Here is a 23,874-nt window from a genome sequence, read left to right as displayed (position 1 = left end):
GGTTCCCGTTGCTCAGGAGTCTGACTGGGACTTCTTCATTCTTAGTTTATGAGACACTTGTAGAGCATCCATTGTACATTAGGCATAGACCTCAGCCCAGGGATAAAAAAAATTAGACACGATTCCTGCACCCAGGGAAGACAGCAGCCCCACCCACTCAGTTATACTGTGGTCCCCACAGTATATGGGGCCCTGACATGACACCATGTATGGGGTGTAATACTGTGCTCCCCACAGCAGGATGGGGTCCTGACATGTCTGCAAGTGGCAGCTGAAACTGCGTCACCGTGTCCCCTGCCTTTAAGATTAATGTTATTTTGTCCTTCCTGGATGGAAATGACACACCTGTACTTCTACAGATTTGATATCCATGATTAAGGACACACAGTGCTAACAGTTATCAGATTTAAATTCTCAAATTTATTGCTCTCAAGATAGGTTTATTCCAGTTATGAAAGAGAGGCTGGAGAAAGTCTGATTTCAGTGACAAAGGTCCTTTGATCTTAGCAAAAGCTGTTAAGAGAGAGAGAAAAAAAAAAATACTACTTGCTTTACAGTTAGGTATGTATAGATTAATAATATCTTCTGCAAAGGTTACCAAAATGTTAACGTCTAAAAGTAATGAGGTACTCTGGGTAAGCCTGGTAGTCATAAAATACCACAAATAAATTTGGATTTTGCAGACAATCTGTGACAGTGTCATATAAGTCAGTAGGATTTTGGTGGTCCTTTGGAGGAGGCACAATTAATGATGCGTTTCCAAGCGTGTAGCATCCAGTGAGTACTCGCACATAGTACATATGCTTCTTCCCGTTTGCGTCTGGTCTGGAGTACACGTCATTGGCGGAGTAACTGGCATTGACAGCAAAATAGGTTCCCTTTCCATATGCTACAGCTGTGAGGAGAAAAACAAACCATCCTTAAGGATTTCCAATTAGTTTATAGTTTGACCCACTGATCCAACATGTCAAATAATGTTAAAAATAACGTTCGGTTCTCTCTAAAGCCTCTTTTAAAAAGTTTTGTGTGTGTTTTTAATTTTTAAAAATCATTCCTCCACCCCAGAGGGCCAGTCAGCTCCTTTCGGATGAAATATACTGAGTCTAACCTAAAACTTTGGGTTGTCACATAGCCTCCAACCATGAGAGAACACAATGCCATCCCCGCTGTCCCCAGCCAGCTTGGACCCTCATGGCTAACGCCTCCTTTGAAGCAGCCAGATTACGTGCTTCCTTACCATTCTTTCCAGCGTAACTGCGGTTAAAGCCGTTTCCGTTGACAAGCGCCACTGAGGCAGCATCTGTCCCATGGAAGAGCAGCTTCTCATTGGTCACCTGGCCATTCTTGGCATCCATGTTGTTTTTCTTTGTCTGATAGTGTTTCCAGAGCTCTGGATTCTGAATCCTCTCAATCTGCAAGTCAATAAGGAAAAATTTCCTGTCACTGCTAACAGCCCTTGGCAAGATCCAGGAGACAAACATGACCACTATTTTTCTTAAGTACAGATTACAATAGACAGCAAATTCAATGCCAGATGACACATTCTGCATTCAGAAATCTTTTTAGGTCTAGAGTTTCAGAGAAATAGGCCTAGATAAGAATATTAATTTAATTTCCAACATCTTTTATGCACCACATGAGAGCAGACAATGTTCAGGATCATAAGTCCTCACTATGTGAACTTGGCTGACCAAGGCCTCTCTCCAGCTTCTAACTGTTCCTGTTGCCGTCTGTCTCACTTTGTCACTGGCTGCACTCGTCCTCAGATCTGGGATACTGGTTTATCTAGCCATGTTCTAACAGGAGGAGGAGAACTAGAGTGTCTAGGCAAGAATGAAATTTTAATTAATGAAAATTGATCTCTGGTCCCACTGGAAGAGTGGAATGGGAGGGAATCTGGTTATAGACCAAAGTGGCCATGGTCTGACCATCCTCTTTGGCCTCCAGGATCATGGTGGAAACTCCTTGAGCCTTGGATTTCAGATCAGTTTCTACATTCCCCTAATCACCAGGTAGTGGCAGTTTCATAAGGTTGACTTGGGAAAGAATGAGGGGTGGGTGAAGGGGGCTAGGACCCTTATGACTAGGCACAAGGCGAAGGTTCCATGTGGTCAGAATCTTCTAGTTCAAAGAACTCTCAAGTCTGACACTATTATTACGTGCCTTTATCTATTTTTTCAGTTTTGGTTTTCTTATTTAAGATAGTTTGCCCACTAGTTCCAAGTCTCAGCATTATCATGTATTTTGTTGATCCAATTTATAATCTTAAATTTTATTTTTCCGTTTGCCTACAACTAAGTTTTTAATCTTCAAACTCCCCACTTCCATTTTATTTCCATTTACTTTAAATTTTACTCATTTAAACAATAATTGTATTTATTTATGGTTCCGGGTCTTTGTCACTGTAAGGGCTTTTCTCTAGTTGTGGCAAGTGGGGCCCACTGTCTAGCTGGGGGTGAGGCTTCTCATTGTGGCTGCTTCTCTTGCCATGGAGCACAGGTTCTAGGGCCTGCAGGCTCAGTAGCTGTGGCACAAGTGCTCAGCCACTCTATAGCATATGGTATCTTCCCAGGTCAGGGATCAAACTCATGTCTCCTGCGTTGGCAGGTGGATTCTTTACCACACTGGGCCACCAAGGAAGCCCTATTTTACTCATTTTTTAAAGCCTTAAAATTTTATTCATATAGAGTTTTGAAACCATTCTTTTAAAATTTATTTATTTTTAATTGAAAGATAATTATTTAACATTATGCTCATAGTTCAATAAAAAGTTTGATACATTACCTGCAAAAAATATTCTTGCAAAAACTTACCTGAATTTACCCAAGACTTTCAACCTAACTCTAAGTTTACCAGAAATAAAGAGGACAGAGGAATAACTTAAATGATTCCATGAGGAATCAAACAAATTAGAATCTATAAGAAAACTGCATGGATTCTTAAAGAATCTAGGCAAGATAGTCAGAATGTGGAATATTCTACAACACAACTAGCTTAAACTTCTAAAGTTTCAGCATCATGAAAAATAATGTTTAAAAATGAAGGAGTACTGTTCTAGATGAGAAGAGATGAAGGAGATATTAATGTGATGACCAAGTGCAATGTGTGGATCCAGATGGAGGCAGGGGTTGAGGGGACACTCCAAGAAAGCTCTTTTGACCAGCTGGGGAAATTCGAATATTGACTCTCTATTGGACGTTACTAAATAAAAATGTGAACTTTCTTACATGGGATAATGATACTTGTGCTATTTAGGACAATGCCTTTACTCTTACAAGACATGTACTGAAATATTTAGGAGTATCATGATATCTGCAGCTTACTTTCAGTTGTTTCAGGAAAAACAGGGAGGGGAAAGAAAGCAAATGTTACAGAATTGTTGAGTCTAGGTGGAAGTCCATGAGTGTTAAAAAATCTTAGTCACAGACATGACAGTCATGGAGGGTGACAGACCACCCATTTTTCATGTTAGTGTTTTTGTCCTACAGATGCCTCCACAGAGGTGCTTTTAGGTACAATCTAAAGCTTTGCTTTTACTGGTGTCATAGACCAAGATTTCACATAAGATTTTATTTGAGGATTTCCCTGGTGGTCCAGTGAGTTAAGAATCCGCCTGCCAATGCAGGGGACATGGGTTTGATCCCTGGTCCAGGAGGTTCCTACCTACGTGGGGCAACAAAGCCCATGTGCCACAAGAACTGAGCCGGAACTCCAGAGACCATGAGAGGCAGCCACGAGCCCGTGCACCCCAGCTACTGAAGCGCATGCGCCGAGAGCCTGTGCTGCTCAGCAAGAGAAGACACTGCAACCAGAAGCCCGCACGCTGCAACTAGACTTGCCCCTGCTCGTCGCAATTAGAGAAAACCTGCATGCAGCAACAAAGACCCAGCACAGTCGAAAATAAACAAACAATAAATACATATATTTTTAAAGATTTTACTTGACAAAAGGGTTCCACTACAAAAGAGTGAAGTCGTTTCTCTAGTGAAGGTCTGTCAACACATGGTAAGCCTTCAGGGCCCACTGCAAACATTTCTGCTCAATCTAGAATTGGCATCTCATCACAGTGTGCCAGAGCCCGACCCCCAGAGGACTCTAATTGGTATTTTGAATGAAACTTCTCCCAGAACCAGATCATCACTGAGCTGTGTACTTGAATTATATTTTCTTGGTACCACATAGAATTGTTCTGCTCAACAGGTTTATATAGAGGGATCTATCTATCTATTTGGCAAGCTTGTTTTTTCTTCCAGTTTTATCAAGATATAGTTTCCATGCACATAGCACTGTATAAGTTTAAGGTGTGCAGCATAGAGATTTGACTTAAATATATCATGAAACAACCACCGCAAGTCCAGTGAACATCCATCATTTCATAAAGATATAAAATTAATGAAATAGAAACAATCTTTTTCCTTGTGATGAGAAATCTAGGATCCAGTCTCCCAACAATTATCACATATGACATAGTGTGTGAAAGCAGTGTTAATTATACTTATCATGTTGTACATGACATCCCCAGGACTCCTTTTATCTTATAACCACAAGTTTTTACCTTTTGCCTACCTTTCAACCCATTCCCCCTCCTGGTACCCCCTGCCTCTGGCCACCACAAATCTTATCTCTTGCTCTATGATGAGTCTGTTTATTTCTGCAGAATAATTGACCCACAACACCATGCTAGTTCCTATTATATAACATAGTGATTCAATACTTCCATGTATTTCAAAATGATCACCATAATAAGTTCAGCTACAATCAAGTCATCATACAAGTGACATAATTACTGACTATATTCTCCACACTGCACACTTCCTACCTGTGACTCCACTACTGTGCAACTGGCAGTTTGTACCTCTTAATCTCTCTCACCTAGTCCTCTCCTTCCTATATTGAGAGACTAAAAAAAAATACACTGGCATAAAATTTTATATTGAATTCACTGTGAGGATGACTATGAAGATATTCTCTAGTACTTATTCTCAGGAGAACTCTCTCAGGAGTCAGTCTCAGTATTAGGAAGAACTAAGTCTCCTAATCAAATGCTTTGCTCTTTGATTTATAGACATTATAAAACTTAAAGTTGAGTGTTTACTTCTATGCATTGTCTACTAGGAAGCACAAGGACAAATTCGAGGGCCTCTTCTAGTAACTATCTAGGACCTCATAAAATACATGTTATGTATTTTTGTAAACTAATGGAACTAACCATATTAGGAAACTAATTTCCCTACCCTCCTTTTTTGTCCATTTTCTTCATTTATTTACATTATTTGAAGTACACTTCAAATCTTTGAATAATTATTATCATCACTTAAGTACATGAATAACAGAGTGGTGGCAGTGCAAAAAGATTTGCAGAGAAAGAAAATACAGGCCTTATTGAACGACTTGTTATTATGGATGAAAGGAAGGTACTCAAGGGTTTCTAGCTTTCCTCAGAAAGTGATGGAATCAAGGACAGAAAGTGGGAAGGAAGGGGAAATGATGAGATAAGCTTTAGGGAAATTGAGTTAGCAGACAGATATTCAAGCGGAGATATTTTTTAGGCCACTGGGAGTATGTTCCAGGACTTGAGTCAAAGATCTACACTGGTGATGCTGATTTGAGAACTATCAACAATGAAATGGCACCCCACTCCAGTACTCTTGCCTGGAAAACCCCATGGGTTTTCCATGGGGTCACTAAGTTGGACACGACTAAGCAACTTCATTTTCACTTTTCACTTTCATGCATTGGAGAAGGAAATGGCAACCCACTCCAGTGTTCTTGCCTGGAGAATCCCAGGGACGGGGGAGTCTAGTGGGCTGCCTTCTATGGGGTCGCACAGAGTTGGACACGACTGAAGCGACTTAGCAGCAGCAGCAGCAACACTGAAATAATAGCTGCAGGTGAGAAGAGTAAAAACAATCCTTGGTAGAGTGCAGAGACAGAACGGTGGTGATGGTTTAGTTGCTCAGTCGTGTGCAACCCCATGGACTGTACCTGCCAGGCTCCTCTGTCCATGGAGTTTCCCAGGGAAGACTACTGAAGTGGGATGCCATTCCCTTCTCCAGCAGAGACAGGATAGCAACATATAAATCTGTGGGTAAGCTAGGATTAGGGGTTTAGAGGAGAAACACATACCAGAGATAATGAAAGGAAAATTAGTTAAAAGGAGAAGAAAGCATCTAAATAATATTGCCCTACCAATCAAAGGAGAAAATAATTTCCAAAAGCAAACTTTTAAAACTACTATTTCAAAGCAGAAGATGCCAAAATAAAGGAAGTGAACAAGGAAAGGACCACTGGATTATCAAAGGAAGAGGGCACTGCTGATCTGTGCATGGTGGTGCAGAAGCATACAATCCTGATCTGAGGAGCCTCCCTGTGTCTCTTTGTCGTGCGTGCTAGTTATCAACTCCAACTCAGGAGCCATATTTAGGCATTTTTATTAGCTTGCTTCACAAAGTAAATGTATAGTGTTATCATATTAGAATCTAATGTGATACTGTACTAATTAACACAAGAATCTCAGTGACTCAGTAATCATAGTGACAGGAGTAGGATCTAGAATTTAAAACCAAATTACCATAAAATATTCTACTTCTGGGTAAAAAAAATGTGAATGAAAATGTATTTAACCATGGCAGCCCTTTTTCTACCATGAAGAATCTCCATGTCAGCAGAAGGCTTACCTTCTCTATGACGAAGTGTGTGCAGGTTACATGAAACTTGCTTGCCACAGTTTTGTATTCTGGATGATCAGGCTGTAGCTCAACCACACAGACTTTCTGCTGCTTCATATCACTCCAGTACGGAGGCAGCTCAACTGCAAAACAGACATTTGAAAACTCCCTTGCACCTGGGAAGCCTCATCTACACAGTCCATATTCCTGGTATGCTTTGAAAAACTGACTATCATTTGTGCTCTTGTTTTACAATCTCCTAATTTGAAGTGTACAAGAAGCCTCTTATCTTTCTAGAAGAACGTTTCCAAAATGTGAGCCATAGATAATCCAAATCAGAACCAACTTTAATGCTTGTTTTAAAAAAAAAAAACCCTCACCGAGACTTCCTTGATGGTCCACTGAATAAGACTCCGTCTTCTAATGCAGGGGACACGGGTTCAGTCCCTGCTCAGGAAACTAACAGCCCACATGCTGCAGAGCAACTAAGCCCACGAATTGTAACAAAGAGCCCCCTCACCTCAGTGAAGACCCAGCGCAGCCAAAAACAACAACAAAGACAAACAAACAAACAAAAAAAGCTCCCACAGATCTGCAGAATCAAAATCTCTGAGGGTAGAACCTGCATCTTACAGGTTTGATCAGGCTCAGCTTTGAGAACTCTTGGTGTAGTATAACTCAGCCCCATATTCCGCTCAGTCTCTCTCAGAATTTAATAATTTTGCAATATAAACATTTTCCTACAGTGTTTGCAATAAATACTCATTAATGTTTTGCTTACAGATGCATGGCTCTTTGCCAGAACTCACCACCACGACCACAACCTCCAGATCCATTCTTTCATTATTCCTCACAGCCTCCTTAAGAGTTGGGTGGGTGGCAGGTTAAGCTTTGTGGCAGGCTGGGGGTGGTAGCTCTGTCTCCCCTTCTGCTAAACAGACTGCTGTACTTGTCATTTCCTCAGGGTTGCTCAGAGTCTGAGGAATCTGTCACATTGCTCTCCCAGTGTACTGAAAGCCATTTAGTAGTTTTCAGCGGGGGATTTTTGTGGTTCAAAGGCAGGAATAGCTGTCTACACAAGACGAGCTTTCCCTTCTCGGGAACCTTGAAGGCTGCTTCCTGATGTTTGTGTCAAGGATTCTTATCCTCAGGCAGAGGAGAAAGTGACTTCTGGGAGACCCTACAGGCTCCCCATCCACTCAGTCATTAGTCACAGACTCCGAAGGCCCACTCTGTTTTCCTTTTGTTCTAGAAAGCCTTAGGCTACTTTACAGCCCACGGCATTCCCTTTCCTGACTGAGGCAGCCATTACCCCCAACCCCCGCCAGCAAAACTGACTCTGGGAAGCTTATAAACTGCAGAGATAAGAACAAATACAACGTTTCACTATTGCTACCATGAAGAAAATGATCAGCTGTTGGGTGCACCCTTGCTGTATTTTCCTGGCCAAAGTGTAAGCTCCTTCAACCCAGAGACCAAGTTTTCTATTTTCTTCCATGAGGGTTACTTGGATTTTATCTACTTGAACAACATTTTGATGAATGTACAACACACACAACACAGGCAGAAAGCAATGGAGAGCAAGCATGAAAGTTTGAGTCACCTTCAGATTTTGTATGGCGCCGAACAGATAAGCTGTTTCCTTTTGCATCTGTAGCAACGTATGTCCTCAAGTCCACTGTGTAGCTCTGATGATTGATTTTGACATCAATTGTCTTTTTCTTTTGTTTCTTTGCATCCTCCAATTGCATGTTGGTTATTTTGTCAAAACTATGAAGTTTATTATTACCGTCCTCATATTGCCATTCTACAAAATCGCGGGTACGATCTGCCAGAGACTCCTGTTCTTTGGACAATCTAACTCTCTTGATCATGTCCTCAATCGCATTTCTAGCCTGCATCACATCTTTGGTAATTCCAGAAACCTCAATCAAAGGTCTTTCACAGTTCAAGGAAATGGAAATATTTAGCTTCTTCTGAAGCTCATCCAATTCTTTATATTCGTTTGTATCAAAGTGTTTGATACATTCATCTTCACTGGAGTAGGGACACTGTTCCTTTTGAATGAGGTCCTGTATCCACAAGAGAGCGTCTTCCACATTTTTTACATTTTTACCACACACCTGAAAAACTGCTAATTCTGTTTTCTTTTCTAAAACCAGAGTCTGTTTTTTGGGAGATTTCCTTGAGAAGCCCAAAAATGCTAAAAAAGAAAAGAAAAGAAGATTAGCTATTTTTCTTTCTCTCTTCCTTCCTTTCTTTCTTTCCTTCTCCCTCCCTCTTTTTTCCTTCCTTTCTTTCTTTGTCACCATGCTGTACATTACATTCCCAGGACTTGCTTATCTCATAACTGGATGTTTCTACTCTTTTGACCAATTTTACCCATTTCACCCACCTTCATTCCCCTCTGCCCACCATGACCACCCACCCTGCCTCTGGCAATCATCAGTCTGTCTTCTATGAGTTCAGTATTTTTTTTAAAGATTCCACATATAAAGGCTATCATTGAGTATTTGTCTTTCTTTGTCTTATTTCACTTATCATAATGTCCTCAAGGTCCAACCATGTTGTTGCAAGTGGCAGTATTTCCCTCTTATTTATGGCTGAGTAATATTTCATTATATATATAATATTAATATTTTATTATATATATATTACATTATATATATATGTACATATATATATATATACATCTCCCCTCCCTCTTGAGAGTACTGGGGTTTTAAAAGCTACTTTGAAGGTGGGAAAAGCCTAGCGTTCAAATAGGGACAGGATGTATCCTCCTTTCAAATAAAGACAGGATGAGTAACATTTCATTACATATATATTTAATGAAATACATATATAACATCTTCTTTATAATCCAGCTTTCAATGGTTCCATGTTGTGGCTACTGAAAACAATGGTGCAATGAACATGGAGTCAAGGAAGTGATTTCATTTCCTTCAGATAAATACCCTGAAATGGAATTGCTAGAGCATATGGTATTTCTATTTTTAATCTTTTGAGGAACCTCCATACTGTTTTCCACAGTGGCTGTACCAATTTACATTCCTACCAAAAGAGCACAAGTTTTCCCTTTTCTCCACATCCTCACCAACAATTGTTATTTCTTGTCTTTTTTTTTTATCATTTATTTTCCCCTATTTTTTTTTCTGTAAGTTTTATGGGCAGTTTTAGTACTTGAGTCTTTAATCCTTTTTTTCTTTTTCGCCATGCCACATGGCATGTGGGATCTTAGTTCCCCAGCCAGGGATGAAACCTGTGCCCCCTGCAGTGGAAGAGCAGACTTTTAATTTCACTGGACCACCAAGAAAATCCCTTTTCTTTTTGCCAATAGCTGTTCATCATGTGAGGTGGTCACTCATTATGATTTTGATTTATATTTCCCTGATGATTAATAATGTTGAGCACTTTTCCATATACCTATTGGCCATTTGTATATCTTTTTTTGAAAAATGTCTATTTAGATACTCTATCTTAAAATCAGATTGTTTGCTTTTTTTTTTCTATTGAGTTGTATGAGTTCTTTATATATTTTGGATGTAACACCTTACCAGATACACAATTTGCAACCATTTTCTCCCGTTCAGTAGGTTTGCCTTTTCATTTTATTGATGAATTCCTTTGCTGTGCAAAAGCTTTTTAGTTTGATGTAGTTACACTTACTCATTTTTGCTTTTGCTATTTGTACTTTTAGTGTCAAATCTAAAAAGAAATCATTGTTAAGACCAATGTCAAGGAGCTTACCTATAAGTTTTCTTCTAGGAGTTTTATAGTTTCAAGTCTTATGTTCTAGTCTTTAATCTGTTTTGATTTGACTTTTGTGTCCAGTGTAAGATAGTGGTCCAGTTTCATTCTTTTGCACATGGTGGTCCAGTTTATAGGCTTCTGAAGCAAGCACCCAACACTGTTTATTGACGAGACTATCCTTTCCACACTGTATATTCTTGGTTCCCATGTTGTAAATTAATTAAACATATGTGCATGCCTTTATTTCTGGGCTCTCTATGGTGCTGGTCTCTATTAATCTATGTGTCTATTTTTATCAGTACCAAACTGTTTTGATTATTGTATCTTTGTAATATAGTTTGAAATCAAAAAGTATAATGCTTCTAGCTTTGTTCTTCTTCCTCAAGATTGTTTTGGCTATTTGGGGTCTTTTGTGGTTCCATGCAGATTTTAAAATTGTTTATTCTATCTTCTTTGAAAAGTGCCATTGGAATTTTGATAGGGATTGCACTGAATCTGCAGCCTGCTTTAACCAGAATGGTTATTTTAACAATATTAATCCTTCCAATCCAGGAGTATAAACTATATTTCCATTTATTTGTATTTTCTTCAGTTTCTTTCATCAATATTTTGTAGTTTTCACAGTATAGGTTTTTCACCTCCTTGGTTAAATTTATTTCTGGGATTTTATTCTTTTTGATGCAATTATAAATGAGATTGTTTTCTTAATTTCTCTTTGTGATAGTTCATTAAAGATTAGCTAATTTCAAATCAGACACAGAGAGACAAACTGATAATGAGGAATTTGAAAAAAAAAAACTCATAGAAAAAGAGATCAGATTTGTGGTCACTAGGAGGCTGGAGGGCAAGGGTTGAAGGCGACTGGAGAAAGGTAGTCAAAAGATGCAAACTTCCAATTACAAGGTAAATAAGTACCAGGAATGTAATATACAGAATGATGACTATAATATTGTGATTTATCAGAAAAAATATATTTGGTCATCTGAATGGCCAAATATTTTTCTCATATATACAGTATTTTGCTTTTGACTGGCATCAAAAGTGGAGGGCCATCTTGTTACACTGAGAGCCTTTTGCCTGTGGAATCTGATTCCATCTCTGAGTAGATGATGTCAAAACCAGGCTGAATCCTCAGACACCTTGCTGGGGTCTGAGATTTGCTTGTAGCTACAGGAAAGCCTCCACACATACATTGGAATTGGGTCCAAAAACCTTCTTTAATGACTGTAGTTAACACTACTATATGCTGTATATGAAAGCTGTTAAGAAAGTAAATTCTAAGAGTTCTTGTCACAAGAAAAAAAATTCTTCTTTGTTTTCTCTTTTTATTTTATCTATGTGAGATGATGGATGCTAACTAAACTGATCATGGTAATCATTTCGCAATAATATAAGTCAAACTATTATGTTGTATATCTTAAACTTATACAGAGATGTATGTCAACTGTATCTCCATAAAACTGGAAGAAAACTAATAAACTACCAAAAAAGGATAGCTGTTTCTCATGTAACATCAATATTAGAAATATGTATTTCATAAAAATGAACAACTCACATGCAATTTTAGACATCATACACTGTTGGAAAGAAGCCTGAGGTCCTCTTTTTTTCATGTTGGCATAAAATACATCCAGTAGTTGAGGCTGAAAGATAACAACTTTAACTTTTTTCATAGACTGGACTAAGCTTTTCTGAATAAATTCTTCAATGGCATCAATTATGGCTACTGCAACCTTATCTGGGTCTTGTTTGGCACTACCTAGAAAGGCAAATAATAAAAATAATTAGGGGGAAAAGGCCCAACTGGAAAAAAGTGAAGAATAAATTAGGGATTCCAATTCTCAGAATAAATTCCCACTCTTCAACTCTCATCACCATGGACTTTACTAACAAGGCACCAGCAAACACTCCTGAAGTCCTAGATGCAATGGGGACTTTTTGTTCCAGGACGTCAGGAACAGCCCAACAATTAACAATGAAACATAACTTGGTGTCTGGTGTTCTTATTTGCTCTATTCAGCTGATCCCAGCTCACTGTGTCCCTCTGTTACAGAGACAGTTAACCTCTCTTGGCTCACTAGTGTCCTTAAAAGACCCAGAAAAAGTAAAAGATGATAATGTATGTTGACATATATTGCTATTTAAAGAGAACAATGATTACTTTTTGTTGAGTCATTTCTTGACTTTATGGATATATCCTTTTCTCTCAGATGTCTTTGGGTACCTGATTTAAAATGAGCTAAGTCTGTAAGACACCTAAATCCATAAGCTTTTGTTATAATCTATAATTCTCTGCACACAAATTATCCATAAGCCTCCAAGTTTTGCCTCCTCCAGTCAGTGCAGTTTTAGCTGAGTTGCAGGGTTCAAGGCTGCCACCCGAGCAAGGTCTTTTCCTATATTAAACATGGCTTCATATCTTGATTTCCCAAGCCTACTGCCTAAATAAGAATATGAAAATTCCTTGAAAAAACTCATGAAAAGTCAGGGAAGCAGTTCCACATGAATAGCAGCTATCATATGGGAGGGAGCTGCTGCTGCTGCTAAGTTGCTTCAGTCGTGTCCGACTCTGTGTGATCCCATAGACGGCAGCCCACCAGGCTCCCCCGTCCCTGGGATTCTCCAGGCAAGAACACTGGAGTGGGTTGCCATTTCCTTCTCCAATGCATGAAAGTAAAAAGTGAAAGTGAGGTCTCTCAGTTGTGTCTGACTCTTAGCGACCCCACAGACTGCAGCCTACCAGTCTCCTCTGTCCATGGGATTTTCCAGGCAAGAGTACTGGAGTGGGTTGCCATTGCCTTCTCCGATATTGAGGGAGGGAGGCAGGCAATGTGAAAGTCCCCTGGGCCGCTTGGTGTGATAGACAAAAGGCCCACTTGGATTATCCCTGTTCATTGTGCCCACTATTATTGCAGAGAGGAGAGCAACCCTCTCTGACCTGGCTATGGAGACAACTGTAGTAATGTAGACGACTGGGTTTTTTGATTACATGATCAGAGGAAGAGAGAAACTCTCATTGTAAAGCTGTAGTTATTCCATGATATTTGCAAGAATCTAAATGGTAGTGTTCAGATATATTCATCTACTCTCAACAATCTAAGCACTTTGGACACGGAGGATGTGACATGTGGGGATGAACAGGTAAAGTATGGGAAACTGAGGGAAAGGCTATGCCAAATAGAACAATGTAAGGGGTGTGATACATTGAACTTGATGTGTTCAGGGGAACGGATCTGGTTTTTAGAAAGTTAAACAAGGAATAAAGGGGTGAATGGAGAAAGCACTGGAGCAGGGAGCCCAGTTCTAAAGAGGAGTCTGTAAGTAAAGGTTTAGGCAAAAGATGAGAGCTGAACAAAGAGAAGAGGCCAGAAAGAAGAGCTGGGTATCGGGGTTGAGGAGATATTCAGGAATTAAAGTCAACAGGGCCAAGTGACCAACTGGCTTTACACTCACTTGCCTCTTGTTCCCTGTCCTTTGCCACCCACATCCTTCACGTGTGTTTCACACGTCCAACTGCACTGTGGATGTTTGCTAATATGTCTGAGTCTCATAACAGGTCAGGTGCCTCTTCTGAACTGAACCTTTTTCTTAGTCATCAAACTAATTAATAAGCTAATGCACACAGGAGTGGTAAAGAGTGTAGAATCAAAGATTCTAGATAGAAAGTGATATTTTTAACATGCTTGGGGTTATAAGAGGAAGGGCAGGTGTGGGGAGAAGACAATGAACTGGAGTTCAGAGTTTGCTTTCAGCTTGAGATGCCTGCAGGTAACACTGAGTGCCCGTTCTCTCCCCTCAAGCAGGTGCCTGTAAGGAACAGGGAGAGGGCTTCCTTTACTGCCAGCAACTGTCTTGATTACAGTCTCAACTCATAAACACCACTAAGGAAGCAAACTCCTCCATCTGTTAGTCTAAGGGCCTGCTCAGGTAGGGATAACAACAGGGAAAAAAGACGAGCAAGAAATTTCTAACCTTGATTTCTTTGTGCAGGTCAGCAATGCAACCAGGTCAGTGGAAAAAAACAACAGGTTTGCAGTAACCCAGAAATATTTATACAAAACTAAAACTGCCTCATTTCCTTATTTCTTCTCTGACTCCACTCAGGGACTCCCTTGGGAAGGTCAGTGCCACTCTGAGGCTGCCTACTTTCTTAGCACAATTAAAGTTAAGGCAGAAACACAAGACTGGAGCTCAGAGGAAAAAGCAGATGGAGGTAGAGACTAGAAAGTCATTAGTGGGTATCCGTTAAAAATGACAGAGAGCAGGACAGACAAACAGATAATACATTGGCTAATCTGCTAGGACTGAATGAGACTAAAAAGAGAATGGAAGAATAAAGGGTATATAAATCATACTTTCAGATATAGAGAACCAAAGAGACATAACATTCTATGTGGGAAAAGAAGAATGAAAAATATATGAGAAATCAAAATATGGGATAGAGGATAAGAAGAAGGCCCAGAAAGTAACAAGGACAGTTAGGTTTATGAAGCTAAGCTTTTGGAGGGCCTAAAATGCCAGTATGAGACACTCAAACTTGGATTCCTGAGCAATGGAATGTTTAAGCCAGTGCTGTGCCTTCTCTCTCTGGGACCAGTCATCTCCAGCCACTTCAAGCCTGAGCAGCTCCCTTAAGGGAGACCAACCAGGAGTACCTGATTCATGCACATGCCTCAGATTTCTGGGGAAGCAGCTCAGAGAGCATCACCTTACAAGTGATAAGCCCAAAGCACCATCCTTATAAAAGAAGACTCATACAATCATTATACAGTTTGAGGAAAACAAGAAACTCCGAAGAGGCAGACAGGCTGAACGAGGAAGGCCTAGATTTTCTGACTCATTAGAATCCACCGAGTTCTGCTGACTGAGAGGCTGAGATGACCCATGACCAGCCCCTTGTTGAGGAGGCAAGAGAAGGGGGATGGCCATGCTGTCTGGAGGAAGCAAAGTCCATGCACTGGTGTTTCAGTGAAGAGTAGAGGGGAAGTTGAAGACTAAATAATGGGACATGTGTAGGGGCTGAAAAAGAGAAAAGACCTGATAAAAGTAATGAGAAACGGACTTCTTCTCTCCCTTCCCTTCCATATTAGAAAGCAAATGTCTACTATGCCAATACTCTCTTCACTTTTCTTCATTTTTCTCTTTTACTTAAACTACCCTCAGGCTTTGCTCCTTCCCTCAGGGGTTGCCCTGAGTTGAGGAAACTGATGCCAACTCAGGAGTAAGTACATTAACCATCATCAGCACCAAATCCGAGGGAAAGTGGTCGCCTTGGGATTCAGCCTTGACAGCCAGAGGTCACAAACCTGTCCCAATGGCCGGGAGGCAAACAGACGAGTAATGGCGTTTTTCACACTCTTGCAAAACACAGGTGACTGATCTCTTGACATCATTTCCACCAATGACGTGAATGATATTCTTGCACTTCAAAAACCCGCCTTCAGTAATTATATAATCACTGTGGCCCTGTTGAGCTGGGAAACATGAGACAAAGAGACACAAAATTAGAGGCTGAACCCACTCTCTGATTGTTTAAAAAGGAAAATGTCTGAATTGAAAGATAAAGTATTCTCTGTGAATAAGAAACTCCTGAAATACTAGCTCTGATGAATCTCACTTCTCTTATTAACTGGGAGATTACTTTTCATTTCTAATTCACTGCAACAGGAATTCTTCAGTAAAAGGCATGATTTCCAGATCAATATGTTGTCTTCCCAACCCCAAGACTTTCCTCATCCTCCACAGCCTCCCATATGCAGTCTTCCACTTAAACCTTAAAATCAAAAAATAGCGTTGTGCCTTACCTTGGCGAGAACATTCTATTTCCACATTTCCCCCAGCACTTTCTAAAATTGCTTTGGAAACCCCTGCATGAGAAAATCAAGATGTTTACACACATCAGAATGGTTGCCTCACAGTCTAAACGCTTTCCCCATCATCGAAGGAATCCTATAACTAGGTATTTCTGATAATGAAAAATTCATAAAAGAACTGTTCCCAATTTTGAGAAACCATGTCAAAACAATTTAAAAATTATTAATTAGTATTAATAGGACAAAGTTGTAGAAACCAGTTTGGCTGTAGGAACCCTACTTTGTGGGCGCTACTGTGACTATTACATTAGTCAAAATTCTGTAAGTCAAGTACCTGCTTTGAGATTAAATGACTTTGATGTTGAATTTACGATCACATCTGCCTCTTCTTTGCTGATATCTCCAGAGGCTACTTGGAAAAGGATGGGCCCAATCTTCATTTCATACATCCCTGAATCAGGGTTAGAAACAGTCCCATAGAAATCTGACAAGGGAAAAAAAAAAATGCAGTCAGTAACAAGTCAGCAATAGCAAGAGCGACTTAGGTTTCATGGTCCTCACCTGTGCCCCGCTCAACCTTCTCTTTCTGTCTCTCTGCCCCTCTGTGTGATCTGTGGCATTTAACTTGGCCCTGCCTCTGAGCCCCTGGTGGTCTGTTTCTGGCAAAGGACTATAAAATATAATATATATCAAATATGCACTTCAGTTGCTGGCCGAGGTGAATTAGTCGACTTGAGCCTTTCCTTTCCACTGATTACAAGTAAAAACATGGGACAAATACAAAAAGCCACTCTCGGAGAACTGACACGTTCACAACAGCAGGCAAATTGGGGAAGGGAGTCAAAATTTGAAGGAGCAGCCTCTACGGCTTCCCATTTTGTTTGGTAATTTTTCCTCTTTATCTCCCAGCCTTGACCCAGGCATGGCTCTCGTTACAGAACTACACAATGAAGACAGGCAGCAAAACGCTCAGAGAATGTCTGTCTTGTGGCCAGAGGACTGAGAAAATGGGTCCCCATGAGCTGATCAGAATAGCAGAAAAGCCTCATTTTTCCCGTACTTATGCTTTTTAAATCTATACCCTGTATAAGGTGCCCTGGATGTAGAACTCCACAGTGACACCACGGGGAGCTAAAACTGAGGGAGATTCTATATTCCTGTCGAGAAGAATCAGAACAAAAAGGGACTTGTGGTCTGAAAAGTGTCTATGTGGTATATGAGAAATCCTTGGCTTTTTGTTTGTTAGGTCCCCTCCCTAACCCCTCTGCTTTGTCCAAGGGCAACCCTGATCATGCAAAATTATAAGGCAACAGAACTCGCGGCTTCAACTCTGACAAAACCTTGTCCTTCTGGCCAGAAGACCTGGAAAATAGCCTTCTGCAAGACAGAATGTAAGGGGAATGCTGGGGCAGTGAGCTGGAGAGAGTGACCCCCTGTTCTCTGTATGACTGCACATGGGTAGACCCAAGCTGCATAGCAAAGGCCTTAGGAATGGAATTGATCTTAACCACTGCCCAAACATAAGGTGAGGCAGAACTTGTAGAATGAAGCTAACTGAATGGCTGCCTGCTCAAACAAAGAAAACAATGACCATTTTCCAGAGGATTTTAATAGGACCTTAGTCGTACAACATAATGTTTAAAATGCCCATTCTTCAGACTTTCCTGATGGTCCAGTGGCTAAGACTGCAAGATCCCAATGCAGAGGGCCTGGGGTTCAATCCCTAGTCAGTAAACTAGATCCCACATGCCACAACTAAGACCCGGAGCAGCCAAATAAATAGATGTTTTTTAAAAATAAAATGCCCATTCTATAATCCAAAATTGCTTGTCACCCAACAAACCAGGAAAATGTGACCAATTCTCAAGTATAAAGACACTCAATATAGACACTAATCTTAAAGTGACTCAGATGTTGGAATAATCAGACAGTCTTTAAAGCCTCTACTATAACTACTATAACTCCCTGAGGGCAAAGTAAAAACATTTGAATGCATGAAAATAATCTGGAATGAAAGGAAAAATAGGGATCTCTACAGAGAAATATAAACTATAAAATAAGAATCAAATGGACATTTTAGAACTTAAAAGACAATGTTTGAAATTAAAAGTTCACTGGATAGGCTATATATAGTATAGTAGACAGAGAAAAGAATCAGTGAATTTTAAGGTAGATTAATAAATGTTATCCAGTCTGAAGAACAGAGAGAAAAAAGATGGAAATTAAAAAAAAGAACAGATCTTCAGAAATATTATCAGAAGGCTTACCATTTGTGTTATTGAAGCACCAGAGGGAGAGGAGAGAGACCAGTGCAGAAAAATATATTTGAAGAAATGACTGAAAAATTCCCAGGTCTGAAGGAAGCCATACATGTTCAGATTTAAGAAGCTTCAGCAAACTCCAAACAGGATAAACTCAAATATACAACAGTAACTTTGACAGAGGAGAAGCATTTGGTTGGTTTTATTTCTTTAAATGTATCTATTTTTGAAAACACTTATCACATCATGCTTAGTAAACTCATCATCACTTAAAAACCGATTGTACAGATTATATTTGCCCAGCCTGCTCTTTCACTCTAGATCACATAAATATCACCAGTGTCTTGCATGCTCAGGTATATGGAATATAATTTAATATTTTATTTATCACAAATTGACTTTTTCATAAAAATCATCCTGTTTTACTTCTCACTGAATAGTTATTTAGCAATTATAAATAATTCCTCTATTTAAAAGCTTTACTGAACCTTGTGTACTTTCAGCCTTGGAAATTTTGTCAGTGATGATATTTCCATTAGCTCTTGTAGCAAATTCATCTGAGAATGCCTGGAAATACAAATACAGTTTTAACCACCACAATTCTCAGTAGATAAATGAATCTGATTCAGACATTTTGATCCTACATGCACAAATATTTATGAGAGAACAATTCTCAAAGTATTATTTATTTTCATTATGGATTTTTAAGTTATAAAAACTCATGAACTCTATTTTTAGAAATATGCACTATGAAAATTATCAAAGATGTGAACAAATATATAAATATAAGGATACTGATTACAATGATGTTTGCAACTGAGAAAAAATTAAAGTTTAAAACTCCAACAGGAAAATGGTTAAATAAATTTTAGTATGCCCATATGCTGGAGTATTTACTTCCCTGGTGGCATAGATGGTAAAGAATCTGCCCTCAATGCGAAAGACACAGGTTCGATCCCTGGGTCAGGAAGATCACCTGAAGAAGGGCATGCCAACCCACTCCAGGATTCTTGCCTGGAAAATCCCATGGACAGAGGAGCCTGGAGAGTGTGCAGTCCATGGGGTCACAAAGAGTCAGACACGACTACACAACTAACACTTTTACTTTCATGCTGGAGTATTTGGCAGCCATTATAAATCACATTTTAAAAGAATAGTTAATAGAACAGGGAAATGCTTATTTTATACTATTAAATGAAAAAAGAATGATATTAAAATACATAGTCCCACATTTAAAAGTTCACATATATAAAAGACTGGAATGAAATATAACTAAAAGAATTTATGCATTTTTTGTTCAGATTCTATAATGAAGATGTATTACTTTCATAATGAGTAAAAGCAAATATTTGCTGTTGTCAAAAATACAGTGTTAAGAGAAAGACAATCACAAGGACCCAGACCCTTCAGTTTTTAACTTATTTGTACCAGGAAAGAAACAGCTAGGGGAGTAGTGTCTTGGGAGTTAGAGGCTGGAATTCCATTTCTTTGCCTGGTAGTGACACACCAATATCATCTCTTTCTTCCTCCTTATTACAAGCAACAGGAAATTTTGTTGGGAATGAACAAGTAACATCTTGACTAAAAGGCTTATACAATAATGGGAAGAGGACCAGACAGAAGTGAGCCAAGTGAGCCTTGGCTATAGACCCAAGGTCTCAGGCTTAAAGACTACTATAAGCACCAGGCATGTAAGCTACAGGAGTAAAAAGGTGGACTGGTTTGACTCTGGAGAACTAGACAGTAGCTGCCATTCAACCACAGCAAATTGTTCAGGCTCATATCCATGTCCAGTGTGCCAGAATTTTTTAATTTTTAGGTCACAGTGGACATCTGGAGCTTAATATGACATGTTTGATTCTTAAATGCCAGCAACAGATTCAAACTGTTTAAAAAAACAGCCCAAATAAAGCATATCTAGAGGTTCCATTCAGACCACAGGCTGCTGTTTGCAACCTCTGTTATAGTCTCGACTTATAAATATTGCAATAAGTTTTGCTTATTTGGGGGCAAATAAAATCAAAGCTTAACTCTCTTTATAAGTCTTAACAGAAAAAGTGTCACAGCCATGTATGGAAAAGCAATATTATTTCCAATGGCAATAACAGTGTCTGTCTAGGCTAACCCCTTTATCAAATACTTCAATTTGAATCTTTAGGAAAGATAATGAAGGCTGAGATTGCACAGAAATAGTGAGCTTCGAGGGTTCAGGTCCATGTCATAGGACTCACTTCCTTCAATGAACCCAGCCATTCATTCAAAAACTCAGCATTTCATCTCTCTAGTTCATTTTATGTGTACAAATCTTAGCTCTCCAAGTAATTATGATTTGTAGGAGGGACAGTACATGCTACATACCCATTCTGTAATCCATATCACTTTGTACAATGCAAGTCATAGGGAGACTGTTCAAAAAGCATTTATTGACTAGAAATGACTGTAGTTTTGTGGGCCAACTAAATGGACCACATATACTGCTCAGGGGGTTTAGCTGTCTGTTTAGAATTTAGATTTGCTTGCTTCCAGAGTATTTAAAGGTAGTAGCTAGAGAGAGAAAAAAAAAGTATGACCTAAAAATTCAGTTGGTCCAATGATACATGGACATCTCTTAGATTGCTAGCTTTGATCTGTTATTTCTTACACTATTATGGAACTTTTCAAACATTTAATATCATCTATTCTCCTGGATTCTAAGGACTTGGAGGGCAAGAATAATGGCCTCTTATTAAATGCTTCTTGTTCTCCCGTAATGCTGAGTCCAGCAGCTTACTCACAGCTGATGTTCAGCAAATGTGAGCTAGTTGATGAACTCTCTATGACCAAAGATGGTTCTGGTATTTCTGGTCCCAACCATCTTACTCCTATGGGGATGTGCTGAGTCCTTCAGTTGTATATTATTTTGACATTCTCCTATTTGTAGGACCACACAGTACTTTTATATTATGTATTAAAATTTATATGTTAATATGGAAGGAAATTCTATAGATTAAAGAGGTTTAAGGGCTATGTCAACTCCATTGCAATACTGGGGCCTTATTTGAATTCTGATTCAAACAAACAAGCTATAAAAACAAAATATTTATGAAATAGTTTGAAATATGAACATTGACTTGATAATTGATTAAATAAAGGAATGATTGTCAATTTCTTTTACGTGTGAAATAGTATTGTAGTAAGGTTACTTTTTAAAAAGAATCCTAATGTCTAAAACAAATACTGAATCTATTATGGGTAAAATGTATATATGGGATCTGCTTCAAAAATGATATGGAAGGAAAGGAAATAAATGGATATAGAAATGAAACCTACTGGCCATAAGTTGTTAATTATGAAGATGAATACGGATAAAGGGATTTCATTATACTACTTTGCCTAGTATTAGCAGTAATTTAATCGCTAAGTCGTGTCTGACTCTTGCTACCTCACAGACTGTGGCCTGCCAGGCTCCTCTGTCCATGGGATTCTCCAGGCAAGAATACTGGAGTGGGCTGCCATTTCCTTCTCCAGGGGATCTTCCTGACCTAGGAATCGAACCCAAGTGTCCTGCATTACAGACAGATTCTTTACCAACTGAGCTACAAGGGAAGCCAACTGTTTTGTCAATTTTTGTATATGTTTCAAATTTTTCTTAATAAGAAGTCAAATTTTTTCTATATGCATACATTTGCTTGAAATTTGCTATACTACAACTAGTCCACACTGCTCTTTTACTTTCTTGTATGAAAATACATGAAAGAAACAACCTATGAAACGAAGAAGACACTTGAAAATGTCAGGGCTCAGTTGACAGAATAACCAGCAATGAGCAAGACCGTACCTGAATAGTTTCATGATCACTTGGATGCAACAGAAACCAAACCTCTTGTAAAGTTCTGGATTGACTCTTTCTACTGAATGTGAATACTTCTGAGGTGATTAATTGAGCAAAAATGTTTTTAGGAAACCCCAGATTTCCTGTTCCTATCGCTGGAAATGCAATTGAGTTTAAGGACAAACTCTCAGTGATCTCCAAACATTTTCTGATTATGTTTTCCATGATCTGAAAAGGACAAAGCACATTCTTATACATTTTTGCCTAGAAATTAGAGTTCAAACAAAAAGAACAAGAATTTAGCTACTATGGGATCTCTGCCTACTCCTTTTTACTTTCAACAAAAGGAGGTTAAGGGCAGTGAGAAGGGGGAAAGAAAAATAGAGGAGGAAAGGAGGAAAAGGAAGGAAGAATGTGTGAGACCCTCCAAGAAGATTCAAACTCATTCAGCAATGATGGAAAGAAGCAAAGCAGTTACTGTGCTGATCCTTTGTTCTCTTCCATTCTTCACGCCCTCACCTTGCCTTCCTCACTAAAGGGTGCTATCTTCAGCAACCCTTCCCTGAGTCCCAGCAATGGTTGAGAACTACAGTAAATTTATATTATTAACTGGTCCTTGGGAGAAGACAGCTATAGCTCAAAGAAATGGCTCTGAGAATGTGATGTTATTACAGAATAGAAATAGGCAGAGTCCAATCTACTTTACACTGAGAGTTCAAAGAGCTACCTAATTTTCTGGAGAATTTAAAACCAGGTCCCACCTTCTGTGAAGACGGTTTGTTATCTCTCCAGTTCGGAGCCACCACGTGAAGCACATGGTGGCAGTGCAGACTGCAGCCGCTGGTTTGGAGAACAGTGCCCACATCAACAACAACCCCTTGTCCAGCTGTCTTCAATTCCTCCTGGAGCTTTTGTCCTGCTTTTTCCAAGAAGGCCTTGGAAAGGGGTCCTCTATCGAGCTCAAGATCCGAGGGAATGGAGTTGACAACAACATGGGTCTTAAAAACAAAACCAACAATTTGTTTCAAATTCTAAGAAAAAGCATTCATCCAGGATTACTATATTTAAGCCCCTGGGCTTGGCACAATGGGAGACAACTAAGATGATCAAGTTTTCAGAGGTGAAAATACCACCTCAAAAGAGAGATACTTATCTCAATAACACTCTAGGACAAAAAGTAGCTGTCAAAAAAGCAACACATACATGGTAGGGACTCACCAAAGGAGTCCAGAGGAAGCGCCTTCAGAGGTTAGTGAGGACAGTATGAGTGACACGGTGTCTGAGAAATGGGAATAGCTGCTGCAGGCAGAGAGAGATGGGGAACTCATTCAGGAGGGGCAACAGCATGGGCAGAAGCAGGGTAGGTTGTGAGCAGCAAGCCCATTAGTTTGACCTGCTAGAGAGCTTTCACAGCAAAAGGTAGCAGCCAGGCTAGGAACACTACACAGCGGGGAGACTGCAGGGCCTTGAGTCCCAAGTCAACTGGGCTTCCAGGCATCAGTGAAGAGTCATGGGATCTTTTCCAGCAGGACAGTTACTATGAGCAGATTAATCAGGCTTGACTAAGA

General features: G+C 39.5%; 1 protein-coding gene across 1 annotated transcript in view; it reads right to left on the bottom strand.

Annotated features, from left to right (window-relative positions):
* Window positions 1-400: 400 nt before the first annotated feature.
* The window catches only part of PARP14 (poly(ADP-ribose) polymerase family member 14), a 44,243-nt gene continuing 20,769 nt past the window's right edge, over window positions 401-23,874 (bottom strand). The window contains exons 7-17 of the mRNA XM_069555373.1: window positions 23,068-23,304; window positions 22,313-22,534; window positions 18,984-19,062; window positions 16,569-16,718; window positions 16,226-16,288; window positions 15,728-15,895; window positions 11,977-12,180; window positions 8,272-8,871; window positions 6,678-6,811; window positions 1,238-1,412; window positions 401-895 (exon numbers count right to left, since the gene is read on the bottom strand). Of these exons, the coding sequence (XP_069411474.1) occupies window positions 606-895; window positions 1,238-1,412; window positions 6,678-6,811; window positions 8,272-8,871; window positions 11,977-12,180; window positions 15,728-15,895; window positions 16,226-16,288; window positions 16,569-16,718; window positions 18,984-19,062; window positions 22,313-22,534; window positions 23,068-23,304 (2,322 nt within the window). The 3' untranslated portion in view covers window positions 401-605. The remainder of the gene's footprint in view (window positions 896-1,237; window positions 1,413-6,677; window positions 6,812-8,271; window positions 8,872-11,976; window positions 12,181-15,727; window positions 15,896-16,225; window positions 16,289-16,568; window positions 16,719-18,983; window positions 19,063-22,312; window positions 22,535-23,067; window positions 23,305-23,874) is intronic.

This window comes from Ovis canadensis, chromosome 1 (assembly GCF_042477335.2).
Source record: "Ovis canadensis isolate MfBH-ARS-UI-01 breed Bighorn chromosome 1, ARS-UI_OviCan_v2, whole genome shotgun sequence".
NCBI classification, from domain to species: Eukaryota; Metazoa; Chordata; class Mammalia; order Artiodactyla; family Bovidae; genus Ovis; species Ovis canadensis.
This window is presented reverse-complemented; position numbering and strand designations above follow the sequence as displayed.